We start from the raw sequence: 14320 nt of genomic DNA, 5'->3' as shown, positions 1-14320 counted from the left end.
TCGAAAATTTCTCCCAAATAGCAAACTGTCTTTATTTATTTATTCCAAGTTATGGTTTCCTCGCATTCAGTTCATTTATTTTCAAACCAGCGAAAACTAATGTCTTTTTTTTTCTTCCTTTAAAGCATTTACCCAAACACATGAGAATTTTCTCAAAAAATCTTTTTTTCAAATAAATGAACTACCATTTAAAATCTCTGCAATTTTCCCGAGATTCGTAAGAAGCCAAATTTGGCGAATCCTGAGCCGGGAAAGTGGATGTTCTGGCGAATGATCTCCAAACACGCCAAATCCCAATCAATATTAGAAAGAATAAAGGACACTACACAGTCGAATATGTTCGCAAGGAAAGACTAGTTCTCAAACTTATTTGGTATATAGCAAAACTATTTTTGGTCAGGACCTAACAGGTGGTAGTGGGGAAGGGTTTCCCCTAACAAAGATTTGGTCGGGATGTCAAGATGCCCGGTGGACGCAGGGGTCTCGTCGCACCACAAAATACTTTTTTGGAGAACATTATCCGAAGATATAACTCTTTATGTAAGTTAACTTTCTTTCTTCATTCAATAAATTTTAGGCCCGACCACCTGTGGTTTGGTGCTCTGTTTATCCTTTCAATTTTTCGTAAAAGATCGATGCTATCGATCGAATTTGTGTCCTTGTCGACCTCTTCTCATCTCCTATTTTGCCTGTTGCGATCTATTCCATGTATTTCAAATGAAAAGAAAAAATTTTGAAATTATTAAACTTATTAGCAAATTATGGCCTTCAAACTAAGTTTTCTTTCAGTTATTTTTGCAAGTTTATTTATTTTATCCATATTATTTTATTTTTTAAAATAATGGCCTTTAAAGAAAATCGCGCTAATTACTAACTTAGAACTGAACACTTTACAAGGGATAGTTTATCCGTAATATATAGCACTGTATAGTAGGTCTGTCACTATAGGTGGGAACCATATAACAATCCCATAATGCAGTATCTGCCATATTAACCTCATGGGATAAATATATTATGTATCAGCTATTGTCGCGTCATTCATCATTTTAGATAAGATATTTAAACTTTGATAAATATGTCTATATTTGATAATACAGATAGATGACAAACTATTGTCTATATACAGATAGATGACAAAATAATACGAGCACTTCTGTAACAACTCTATGTAAACAATCCTTTTGTAAGATTTTACATGGCAAAACTGTTGGCTCAATTTAAAAGATCATGCTTACAGCTTTTAAAAAAGGTGACACTTTTGCCATTGCAAAATTCGGATTGACCAAAATAAAGAAGTGTTAATAGCTTCTTTCTAGCTTTAATAGCAGCAATTTGGAAATCATTCTATAGGAATGTGATATTCATATAAGAATGTTTTTGAATTTATAGTGGTAGTAAAAGAAAAAGAACTTCATACGCTCATTTCGGTTGATGCAAATTTTGCATGGTTAGAAAGACACCATTTTTAAAAACTTCAAGCATGATCTTTCAGATTGTGCCAACACAGTTTTGCTACATAAAGTCTTATAAAATATATGCTGCCAAACGAGAGATCGTTTGCATAGTGTTAGTATTATTTTGTAACCCATTTATATATGTACTGATATATTTAGAAAAATATGCTATATTATTAAATTTCTCATGTTAGATATATTCAAAGAATCTGTTTCTAACTTCAAATATTTTTAGTTAATTGTTCTTTTTATTTACATATTTGCTTATTTTACAAAAAAAAATGGTATTTATAAAAATATATCACTACATTAATATTTCAACAACTTTTTTAAGGTGTATGTAACTTACAAGTGAGGACATAACATAAATGTATTGCATTGTTGTGAAGGTGTCTATTGAACAAAAGTAAATTGTAAACGTTTTGAAAATATAAATTTTATTGAAAAATAAGTGTTTTAGCCAAAAGTATATTTTCGTGTATCATATTCATCTTTTTTTGTAGATATTTATCTACATTTAACGTAATTGTTTTTTCTCTATTAAATAGCTTTTTCAAAAATATAGCTACGTAATTATTTTAACACATTTTTTTAAGATACTAAGTAAGTGCCTTTTGCGAGAGATGATATAAAAGTAATGAACATTATTGTTGGTTTTCGATTATTGATATGTATATTATAGACATTAGAATTTAAAATTCAAGAAAAATGCACGCACTTTGAAACTACTATATTTTATAGAAATATGTGTTTTTCAAACTAAAAGTATGTTTTACTTTATTGTATACATTCATTATTTTGAACTTGATATAATGGTATTTTCTAAAGAGGAAAACAATTTTTTTACATACTAACAGATGACATAACAGTAAGAGTGCTTTTTTAAATTTTCAATCGAACAGCAATGTCAGATAGAAAAAGATTTATTGAAGGGAGAGACATATTGTTTAAATATATATCCCACACAGTAAACTTATGGAAAAGATATAATATTTATTTTTAGATAATTTCATGTCATGTCATTCATCACTATAGATGAGATAGACGACAGATGCATCTATAGTCGTTCTCATGTATCTATTATTATTATTATTTTGCGGAAACTTTTAAATCAAGATCTTTATAGTTATTTGGTAGTAACAGCTATTTGAATGTTTTACAATGATTTGTATACTGAAATTTGTAAATTTGTGTAAGTAACCAATAGTGTGAGACTAATTGAAATAATTTAAGCTATTATAAAAGATATATAAAAGAAATAATAACTATTTTATTCACTTACCTCATTAATAATAGGAAAAAAGTATTTCTCATTGGCTTAATTTTCCCCTAAAATATTTTTTTTAATAAGGTAATATTATTAGATAAATCAAGTGTTAATTATCTGGTGATTTAAGAGGGCCTAGGAAGAAGCGTTTCATTGCAAATTTTGAGTCATCTTCATTACATATGAAATGCGATGATTTTTTATAATTACATTAATAATTTAAAATTTAAGGAATATAAAAATTTAGTTCAGATATATCAAGATTTAACTATGAAGTTTCAAATGCTGAAATATTTTTTTCCAACCTATCAAAATGCAAACAAATTATTGCATCATTATTTTTGATTATGATGTGGATAAGCAATAAAAGTATATGAGGAGTACGGGAAGGATGTTTAACAAAAAATATTGAAATTTAATTACACATAATATGAAATTTATAAAAATAAGAGAAAGTTCAGGGAAATAGTTGTTAATACTTTTGTTCAATGAAACATAGTTCAAAATTTAACATTCATAAAAAAAATCATGCGAATTCAGTGAGATGGTGATAAATAGTTTTGATCAATTACACGCAATTTTAAATTAATAAATAAAGAAGCATTGCAAATTTAGTGAAACCGAAGCTAGTACTGTTGTTCTATTACTCATAATTTCAACTATTTCTCTTATGCCCGACACATTTTTCCAAACAGTGAAAATGTTTAGAAGGACACAGTGATTTCTCATCTCGGCACCTGATTGTAATATGCATTCCAAGTATGACAATCAGTATTACAATTCTATGTATTACAATCCTCTTTAAAAATATCAGCGTGTTCTGAAGAAAGAAATTTAAAGGAAGTAAAGCTTTCTCGAGGACGAAAAATTATAGGCATATCCATTTTTTTAACAACACATATTCATAAAAAGTCGTACTCTAGGGGGGGGGGGGGACAATTGTCCCGGGACTGTCGTGGGTCCCAGCAAAATTTCTTATTAAAAATGCCATGTTTATTAATTAGTTTTTAAAAGAAAATTGTAATTAAACTGTGGAATAAAAACTACATTTTTGTATAAAGGGTCTACAAAAATTCTACAAATTATAAAAATAAGGCTTTTTGTGCTTTGAGGAAAGGGCTCTCAATAAATTCTGTCCTTCGGCCCGTAAAGCATTTGTTCAATCCTGAAAAAAAATATAATTTTCTTAAAATTCCTAAGCGTTATTTTTATGTTTCATTTAAATCGGTATATAACAACATCGTTTGCTACGCTCAAACAAAATCCGACTAATTTAAAATTTTCTAAATTTTGCATTCTGTAACATACTTTTCAAATGCTTTTATTATAATAAAACACTTTCATTACAATTTTATTCTAAATAGTAAAAAAAACCTTTGTAAAAAATAACCATCGAAGTCTTGGACTGAAAACCCTGACTTTTATGATTCAAAATGATTCGTGAAATTTATTAAAAACTTTACTATGGTACAGTATATGTTACCCTAATTAAAATTGCGAGCCGATAAAGTGTGAAAAATCAGCACTATATATTTATTTATTCAGAAATTAATTTCGGTTTATTCAGGGTTCCATTAAGGCAAATAATAATATTATTAACTGATCATCTTTTACTACATTGGTGCAAGAAATAAAAAGAATTTGCAGACTTGGTCGATTATCTCTAGAACTACAGGACCGATTTTAATGAAATTTGATATGTACATACATTGATACAATACAAGACAAATAACCGTTCCACAATTGTAATACACACGCAAGATCGTGTGTAACACTCGTTGGAGTAGGAAGGTATGAAACAGCGGTTGCAGAATAAACAAACAAAATGTTTGGGTGTTTGGTCCCCTCTTGCAGATATACAGGCAATGCAGCGTAATTTCATACTTGAAATAAGGCAGTTCATCATTTCTTGTGGCAATTTCATACCTTTCGAGTACAGCGAGTGTTACGCACGATCATGCGTGTGTATTACAATTGTTGAATGGTTATTTGTTTTGCATTGCATCAATGTGCAGTAAAACCTTTTTTTGTGCGGTGGATAGGGACCGCATAAAAGAAATCGTACAAAAAAATATTCGAAAATTTTATAAATTCTTACATATAATAACAACTTTGTACGATGTACAACCTAACATTTTTTTATGCGGTGAATAGGGACCGCATAAAAAAAGTCGGACTCAGAAAATACATCAATGATTCATGAAATAGATGAGAGAATGCTTTTAATTAAATTAAATAATTAAATTAGACCTAAAGAAATTGTAAAAATATTTAAATTCTTCATTGTACATATACATGGAGAAGTTTTCAAATTATACATTAAATAGCTTGCTGCTATTCGTCGTAATCCAAAACGCGCATCTTCTTGTGATGAATTGGTTGAAAATCGCTTTCGTCGCTTGAAGATAGGATTTCAATTGACTTGTTTTTTGGTACCATAATGTCAGTGATCAGTTTTTGTGACGACGGTCGACTGGTCAATTGCTTGTAAACGTTACGATATTGAGACACGCATGATCTCAGCTCTTTTTGGAATTTTAAGCGTCTTTCCGCATTGGTATCTATTTTAAGAAAATGCGTTTCCAATTTTTTTGAAATATGGATCTCTGCATATATTTTATCTGCTGTAACAGATTCCGGTTCTTCTTGTCCATTTAAGGGAGTACTTATGACTAAAAAATTAAATAAAAATCATAAAAACTACATATAAATAGAAACAAAAGTAATTAATTTATTTACCTTTAATCTCACTATAAAATGAATCCTTAATCATATGAATCGTGTATAAAACTCTGAATACGAATACGTATTTGAGATACGCGCAGACGAGAATTTACAAAATAAAAATAATGGTTTAATTTTGAAATGCAAAGTATTTTAACACAGCAGACGATTTTTTACTGACTTACTTCAACTTGTTTAGCGCAGAATAAATTTTAAACAGAAGAGAAAATGGAGTTGGTAATAAATGAACAAATGAAAATAAATAAACAGAGCATCGTGAAGTCCAGATACATCGTTGTCAAGGAGACCACGCAATCAGAGTTCGTCCACAACATGTATATGCACATTGATAGGAAACATTAAACTGGTGCTAACGCCGCTAAGATTCATATACCGCATAAAAATAAATCGCACAAAAATGAAATCGCACCAAACCAATCGCACAAAAACAAAATCGCATAAAAAAGGACCGCACAAAAACAGGTTTCACTGTACGTACTTATCAAATTTCATTAAAATCCGTTCAATAGTTCTAGAGATAATTGACCAAGTCTGCAAAGTCTCTTAATTTTTTACACCACTGTGCATTCAAACTATCGTTTGTATTTTTTTTCTTCTGTAAAGTGTCTGAAACGAATTTTGAAAGAAACTATTAAAATATATGCAAGCTGCTCAGTACGGAATGCTACACCAGGAAAACAATTTGCAAGGAGAGCAACAGATTTAGCAGCGTATGATATATGTTATCTTGAAAGACTGGATGTTGACTTTCACCAGTGAATGTCAACAATCACATAGTAAATGTCCGAAATATTTTATATTAATTTATTCGTTGATATTATTATATTCATTCGATATTTTAATATCTGCTGAGGATAGATTAGGAGAAACGAGCAAATGTATATCGGGCAATGGCACTTACATAACTATATCTAGTAAATATTTCGGACATTTACTATGTGATTGTCAACATTCCCAGGTGGAAGTCACCAATTTTGATCATTCACAGTAGCATATATACTAAGATTCAGCGCATAAGAAGCAAAGTGAGCTATGTTAGGTTGTTGGTTGGGTGTGCTGTCGATTTTATTCTTCCTTTCTACCTCAAAGTGTGCCAGCATATATTCATCATGGATGATATAAATGAATTCTCAAAGAAATACCCTAATAAATAATGAAAAAATGCAGCAATAGGCCAACCATCAATAAAAAGAGATTCTTCCCCATGCCTAGCAGTGGTTGATGGGGGAGGTGGGTGCAAGAACATTTTTTCTATTTGTCTTTTAGCAGCAAATGTTTTGACAGATGGCAAAAGTGCTGGCATAGGTTGAAACTTATAGAAAGGTTGCGAAACCCAAGCGAAATTCGGATTGACGAAACTAAGGTGAGAAAGTGTTGATACTAACCAGCAAGCGTGAAATCAATCTATAGAATTGCAATAAAGAATGCTTTTAGAATTACAGTGGTATTAAAAAAGGAAAGACGTTCATTTTGGTCGATGCTAATATTGCATGGGTAAAAAGGACTCCCTTTCTATAAGAGTCAAACGTTGTCTTTCAAATAGTACAAGCAGTTTTGCCATGTAAAATTTTCCAAATCATTTGCTGCTAAAAGAAAATTAGAAAATACTTAGAATAGAACAGTTAGTTAGCATAGAATAGTTAAATAGAATAGCTAAAATAGAAGTGTTTGTATTATTTTGTCGATATATTGTAAATATGTTTATTTAGTTTAAGGATAAATAAAACACTGTTATTGCTCTCTGAGAATGTAGAATGCATTTGGGTACTCATAGAGTCATTTTAACTTTAGTCTTTGAAATTTGTTCATTTTAGGAATATTTGTCATTATTTATATAGGTTACGAATGAATCAGTTTATAGTCTTTTATTCTTTTAAAAATTGATTTATAAAGATGAAAACAGCAATGAAATTTTGTGTTATCTTAAAGTCATATCAAGAATTTAGTTTTCCCTTTTTGTTCCACTGAGAGCAATCGTTTTAATTTTCTTTCTCGCTCGACGTAATTTAAAATATTGTGAAATATTCTATTTTTATGTTGCATTATGTACCATTTGTATTATTTTAAAACAATATTATAGAAAAATAATGCAGACGATATATTAAACTGAAAAAGAAATCCAATTTGATCCGGATGTGTGTACAATTAATCACATTGTTAGCAAAAATATAAATATGAAATGATACTTTTTGAAAAAAAGCAATTTAAAAAAACTTTATTCATTTGAAAAAACATGAACGCGTCAGAGATCATATTTAATGCTCTAAATGTAGAACTGGCACATTTCGAGGAGGTTATGGAATGTTTATACCTTCTCAGATAGTAATTTAAAATAATGATATTAAAATAAATAAAATGAATATAAATATAGGAAATGCACCCTTACAAACAAAACACACATTAATAAACTATTTGGGGAAAATATTGCGTCAGAAATGAGAGAAGATAGCAGCTACGATAATTTGTTATTCAAATTTTGCAACATAAAATAATAGAAAGAACAAGTTCCGATTGTATTTTCGCAAGCAGCAATAAAAAAAGAACTTCCATATAATTTCACATCAATATAAAAAAAATTTGTTAACTTTTTTAATAAATTTCCAGCTATCCTGAAAGGAAGGCAATGATGAGTCAATAAAAGTCCGTAATAAATTGCCAAAAATCTGAATTTTCACATTTCAGTGATGTAGAAAGTGCTATAATTAAAGGAATGATAGAAAATTCATTTGTATATTAGGTTAACTTTTATTATGCTAGCTACCACTAAATTGTTAAAACTTTGTTGTTTAATGTTAGTGACTTTAATTCATTTATCTACCACGGTGATCACTTACATTTTGTTTCGACGAGATAAAAGCTAATCCTAAGTTAATTGTCCTATCATTTTTTCTTTCATTTCTTATTTTTTAATGAAAAAGCTTAAACGTATCTATTCCTAGTCGAAAATGGAAGGAACCGTTTTAAGTTCAATTTCGGTTTCAAAAAGCAAATTTCTACGAAGTAAAGAAAAAAACTTAAACATTTTTTTAATACGTACGAATTAAATTTTAAAAAAAATACATTCCTGAAATAATACGGCGAGATAGCTTCCCGTATTGAACCCAAATAGCTAGATAAAGAGAAAATAAAATACTTCCTTTCTTGGTTTTAAATTGAAGAAAGAAAATCTTACTACCACTTTCTATTTAATTTATTAATTTGAGGTCAGGTTTACAACGCCGCACAGATTAATAGATTTACGCAATTAATAACGTGAAATATCTTGCTACCACTTTTTATTTATTTTATTAATCTGGGGTCAGTTTCACTTATCTACGTAGGTTTACAAGTTTACGCAATGAATCATTTTCAAAATCTTTTTTTTTACCGCTTTTTATTAATTTTTTTAATTTGAAGTTGCATTTACTTCACTGAATTAAATAGTAAGTAAAGCGATTAGTTACGATTCGTAAGTGACGCTTTACGTGAATCAGATTCCACCAATGCGACATTCTAAAGTCAAATGTTCATTTGTCATCCTTATTGTCTGAATTTTATGAAATATGGTTTGAGGGGTTATTTTACTCAATAAATCAAAAGCATTAAAAAGTTATTTGTTTCCTCAAAAAAGTGCGTTTTTACGGCACAATTTAAATATTTAGCCCCGGTTACAGTTATGTATATTTTAAGAGATTGTGTGACATATTGCCAAAGCAATTTACAGAATGAAAATCCGACTAACTGTTCAAAAATTATAAGGATAATCTTTTTTTCTTTCTCATTTTTTTATGATGTTTGCATCTTTGGAATTATTATCCCTCTTGACTCTTGATGCCCTTATTTAATATTTGTCAAGTACATAATCATAACTCTAGGAAGAATAAAATAGTTTGATTTGAAGCACCACATTCAACTAGACAAAACTTACTCACCAGTCTTAAATGTTTGTTTGCTAATGGTGAACTGGCAAATGTGAACTTCACGCCCTGGTTTATTGTCATACTTTAAAAATTACTTAGTTATATGTTATTTAAAGAACCTGCCAATAGTTGTTGGCCCAAAGTATTTGCATACTTTAAGTCTTTATAAGAAGCTGACGAATAAAATTTAAATAAACGAATCGAATTTTCCCAGTAAACTACTTGGTGTGATCAGTAGCCGATTACTCTTTCCTAAAAAATAGGTTTCTGGAAAGTATAATTTTTATAATATGCCTCAAAAAATTCTGTGTTGCAGAACGACGAATTATCTTAGACTTTTTAGAATTTTTAATTATGATAAATATAAATAAAAAAATATATAAATAAAAAATATATAAATAAAAAAATATGTAAATAAAAAAAGATAAATAAAAAATATGAATAAAAATAAAATAAAAAATATAAATAAAAGGAAAATTCACTGACGACAAGCAGTTTCTTCAGGAGCACATTAGTATGGAGTGCAAGAACAGTTTTTCAGGGCAAAATACCTCTAGCTGCCCCTAAAAAATAATTAATTGAATTGGAACAAAAATTATCCCATGTGTCCTGATAGTGTTTATTGAGAGAATAAATTTAAGTATTTTTAGCCAATTTTAAAGCAATTTGTGGACAGGCCTATAAGAACCAGTAACACTTTTGGGATTATTATTTTTATTTACAAGGCAGTGGTTCAAAATATAGTACAAAATCATTCTGTTTTTATATTTTCGAACACTATCCATTATTCATATATACCCTTACACTAAAAAATTTCTGATAAAATTACAGTAAAAAGTACTGGCATGCTGAGTGCTTCAATTTTTATCATAATTTTTATCAGGAATTTTTTAAGCAGTTATGTTTCTAGACACTTATTTTATACATTTAAAAAATGGAAAAGTAATAACCATTTAAAAGAGCTGCTATTTCGATTTGAAGTAGTTGGGTATTTCAATACTGAAATACTAGCGAATAATTTGGGCTGCGTAAAATGTGCACTAAAAATCTCATTAAAGCAATTAAATTTTTTTAATGATTGAATCTAGTTCTGATTAATAAATTACGTAAAAGGTTTCATTTTTTCCAACTTTTAACTCTGTGTGTGAATATTTTTATCCGTGTCTGGATGCGAATGTCAGCATTCACTAGTTTTTGGAAATATACGAAACACAATTTAGTTCAAAGAAAATGTTAATGAAACAATTCTTCCTTTCTGTGCCTCGCTCTTCCCAAACGTAGTTTGAATTCCCCAGACTAATCGATATTTGTCTGTTCTCTCTTGAGAAAATTTTGTTCTTTCTAAAATACAAGATGTTCCTTTATGACATTTATCATAAATTCATTTTTAAGTCTAGAAAAAAAAAACGAATCACTACTGCTGCGGAATACGAATCCTAAATTTTAAAGCCTGCTTGGCTGCCGAAAAAAACTAAGAGGAGTTGAAAAACTAATATTGAAATCACCATCAAGTCTCACAAGGCAATCAAAGTAGTTGTCGTGCCACCTTCCTCACTAGTGATATGACAGATTTTGACTTCACTTTTGACAAGGATTTAAAAATTGTATATGTGAAGAGCAATTATTATGAAACACCCTGCATAAATAACATGTTAACGTGCTTTCTGATTTGAAAGATAATTCTCACACTGTTAGAATTTTCATTTTAAAATTACGGTAAAATAACCAGCAGAAGTCTGTCACTCCTATTAACTGTAAAGCTTACGGTTAAGAACGTTTCTTTACTTTTAAGGGTTTAAAGCATTTGCCCAACTAGTATGGTTAAAAAAAATGAATACAAAACTATACGGTTTTTTAAACTATTTACCTCTATAATTTCAAAGCCGTAAAAGTGAAAGTTAGCAAGAGAGGAATGGAGAAAATTGCGCCAACGCTGAGAATGAAACCCCCGCTGAATCACTCATGAGTTTGTTAGATATGCCTTCTTAAAATTTAATCTCTTAAAATGAATGATATTTTTCTTAAAAGTATTAATAAAGCATCAAGAAACATCTTTTTTGTCTTACAAACAGTTGCAAAGAGCCGTGATGGCTCAGGGGAAGGAGCGCTCGACTTTGAATGAGGTGAAATGGGTTCGAATCCCACCGATGGCTGGTGGGTACGAATCCACATCCGGCTTGCACCGACCACAGTGCTGACGTGAAATATCCTCAGTGGTAGACGGATCATGGGTTCTAGTCCCTTTGACGTCAGGTTAACCGTGGGAGGTTCTCATGGTCTTTCTCTCCATGTAACGCAAATGCGGGTTAGTTCAATAAAAAAAAGTCCTCCGCGAAGGCAAATTTCTCCCAATACTTGATCCAGGAGTTCCCTTGTCTTCTGGATTGGGTTCAAAATTACAAGGCTACGGAGTTGAACATTAGTAATCGTAAACCCAAAAATTGAGTCGGCTGTTCAACGACTGTTGTAAAACATTCTGTATTATAAAATCATTTAATAATACAGCGACCTAAAATATCCTTTTTACACAACTCAAATCAATATTTACATACATACATATATATTTTAATGGGGTTTCAGTAAATGTAAAACTAGCTCTCGCCAAAACACAAAGCACAATTATTACGGGGTCGTCCCAAACTTCATTCTCAGAATGACTTAGTTTATTACAGTTGCAATTTTTTAGGTATCTCTTCGTATTCAAAACACTAAACGATAAAGTAGTTTTAAGAAATATAAATTCGAACAATGTCAGTTTAAAAAAAACTATTATAAATTAATCGGACAACCTTGTGTAAAGAAGCTGACTTCTAATATCTTTTCAAAAATGGCTAATTAAACGAATATGTACTAAGTGATTTAAGCAAATGGCGAATTTATTTGGATCCATTATTATACTCTTTAAAGAAAGAAAGCTAACTCCAGAGTTGCGGATATGAGATTTAGATTAGTTAAAATATTTTAAAGCAATGGTTTAAATTTTATGGATTTTTCAACATCATGATCACTTACATATACATTAATATAAATCTACCCTCTATTTCATTAATTTTTCTAAAAAAATTAATTCCACGCTTTGCGGGTGTGACATGAAAAAGACAGGCATCCTTCAGTACCGTCATTCGGGGCTACTTTGTGCAGGATTTCGCAGTTTTTGAACTTTGACATGTAAAAAAACTATGTTAATTCAAATTTTAGTAAAATTTATCGATATTATATTCATAACTGGACTCAGACGAGTGAATTTGATCAATATTGGCATTATTTGAATGTAATATTTACGAATAATAAGTCAAAACATACCTTGCACAAAGTAGCCCCCAAATGGGGCTACTTTGTGCAGCGATAGGAATTCAGTTTAATAATCATGTTTTTAGTAAAATATTGATATAAAATTGTTAAAAAAGTTAATTGTTGACATTTTTAATAACAAAAACATCAAGATATGTAAAGATATTAGTTTGAAAATAATTTTCAGCGTTAAAAAACCATTTTTTATAAAGAATTTTTTCTTAAAAAGAATGTTTATTTCAAAACATTTGAGTTTAAACAAAAGGAAACCATATACATTTTTGAACATTGAAATGGATGAAATTTCAAAAATAATAATTATTACATATTCATTAACATTTATAATATTGATAAATTTGAACATAACATGCTTGAATGAACATGACAGAACTTGCTCTTCAGTTTCTGTCAAAATCACCTGATGTCCTATAAAATATATTTTTATGTGTTAAATCGTTTGATTAATTCATTAGAAAAATCTTTGTAGAAGAAAAATAATAGTTTACCAGGAAGTTTCACGTGTTTCTTGTGAATTTTATTAGAGATAGTATTTCTGTGGATTTTGTACTTCCGAGAAGCTTCTGCAATCGACATACCACCAGCAACTGCTTGCAAACATTGTTGCAGCTTTTCTAAAGTGTAATCACGGTAGTTTCTCGTTCCAGGTATTTTTTTATAACGTCTGACCATTTTTCTGTCGAAAAAAAAAACGAATGAAACTTTGCACAAAGTAGCCCCAAAGTGCATTTTTTTTCATTTTCCGTTTATTTGTTATTAATTTTCAAATTTTTTTAACGCTAACATGATATAATTGTTTATTAATATATAAATAAAAAATTTTGCACTTACGACAATTGTTTTATCAACGTCTTTGCATTTCACAGCTAAAGTTTCCACGCACACTTTTCGACATCCGACGTCCTCGGAAAGTTGTTGACATTGGATGAACGAAACACACTCTGAGATTGTTTTAAAATTCGAAAAAATGTTTGTAGTAATAGAAGAGACTTCTATCTTCAAATTCCACGCATTTTTAACGTGAAATAAACATAATACTGAAGAGCAGCACTTGAAAAATGCCAAATTCGAATTTGCACAAAGTAGCCCCCGCTGCACAAAGACGACTGCGAATGACGGTACTCAAAATTATTCGAATTACAGCAACTGTGTGAACTTTGTTGTTATGTTAGACATTAATGGTATAAATAAATATTCTATGAAAAAATTAAATTACCTTCTTGACTCTTGCTTGTACGAAATATTCTTTCGTTGCGAGAGTAAACTGTGTAATAACCAGTGGCCCTAAAAATTACATTATTTTTGTAGTTTACTACAATTACAACTTCTTTGTTACAAATGTAGTTAACAACAACTACTTTTTTTAAATATTGAAACTACAAACTACTTTCGAATTGTAGTACTTACTTCACTGCTCTAAGGATACGAAATTTAATGGAAAACTTAATATACACCTATGTTCAAAATGGTTTTGAATAAGAAATTGGCTTGCAATAAATACAAGGAAATCACTAAGAAATATTTATTAATGTTTACAAGAGCAAGTTTGTTATTCCAAAACATTTTTTTCGAATTTGTTCATTCAACTTCAACTTCTTGTGCCTTTTCGGGCAGCGAATGTTTCATTTAAGAAAGGCGAAATATCA

The 14320-nt window shown here is 29.8% G+C and overlaps 1 protein-coding gene and 1 long non-coding RNA gene across 2 annotated transcripts in view; one reads left to right on the top strand and one right to left on the bottom strand.

Moving 5' to 3' along the window:
• The first annotated feature begins 321 nt into the window (after positions 1-321).
• LOC107453378 (potassium voltage-gated channel protein eag) overlaps positions 322-14320 on the top strand; it is a 54674-nt gene continuing 40675 nt past the window's right edge. The window contains exon 1 of the mRNA XM_016070198.3: positions 322-540. Within this exon, the coding sequence (XP_015925684.1) occupies positions 462-540 (79 nt within the window). The 5' untranslated portion in view covers positions 322-461. The remainder of the gene's footprint in view (positions 541-14320) is intronic.
• Positions 12474-13041, bottom strand: LOC139427216 (uncharacterized). Its single transcript, XR_011638352.1, has 2 exons — positions 12700-13041; positions 12474-12668 (listed from the first exon to the last, which is right to left on the bottom strand). It is a non-coding gene; the product is annotated as an uncharacterized lncRNA (long non-coding RNA).

The sequence above is a fragment of the Parasteatoda tepidariorum genome, chromosome X2 (genome assembly GCF_043381705.1).
Source record: "Parasteatoda tepidariorum isolate YZ-2023 chromosome X2, CAS_Ptep_4.0, whole genome shotgun sequence".
Classification (NCBI taxonomy): domain Eukaryota; kingdom Metazoa; phylum Arthropoda; class Arachnida; order Araneae; family Theridiidae; genus Parasteatoda; species Parasteatoda tepidariorum.
Note: the sequence above shows the minus strand (reverse complement) of the source record. Positions and strands in the feature narration are given on the sequence as shown.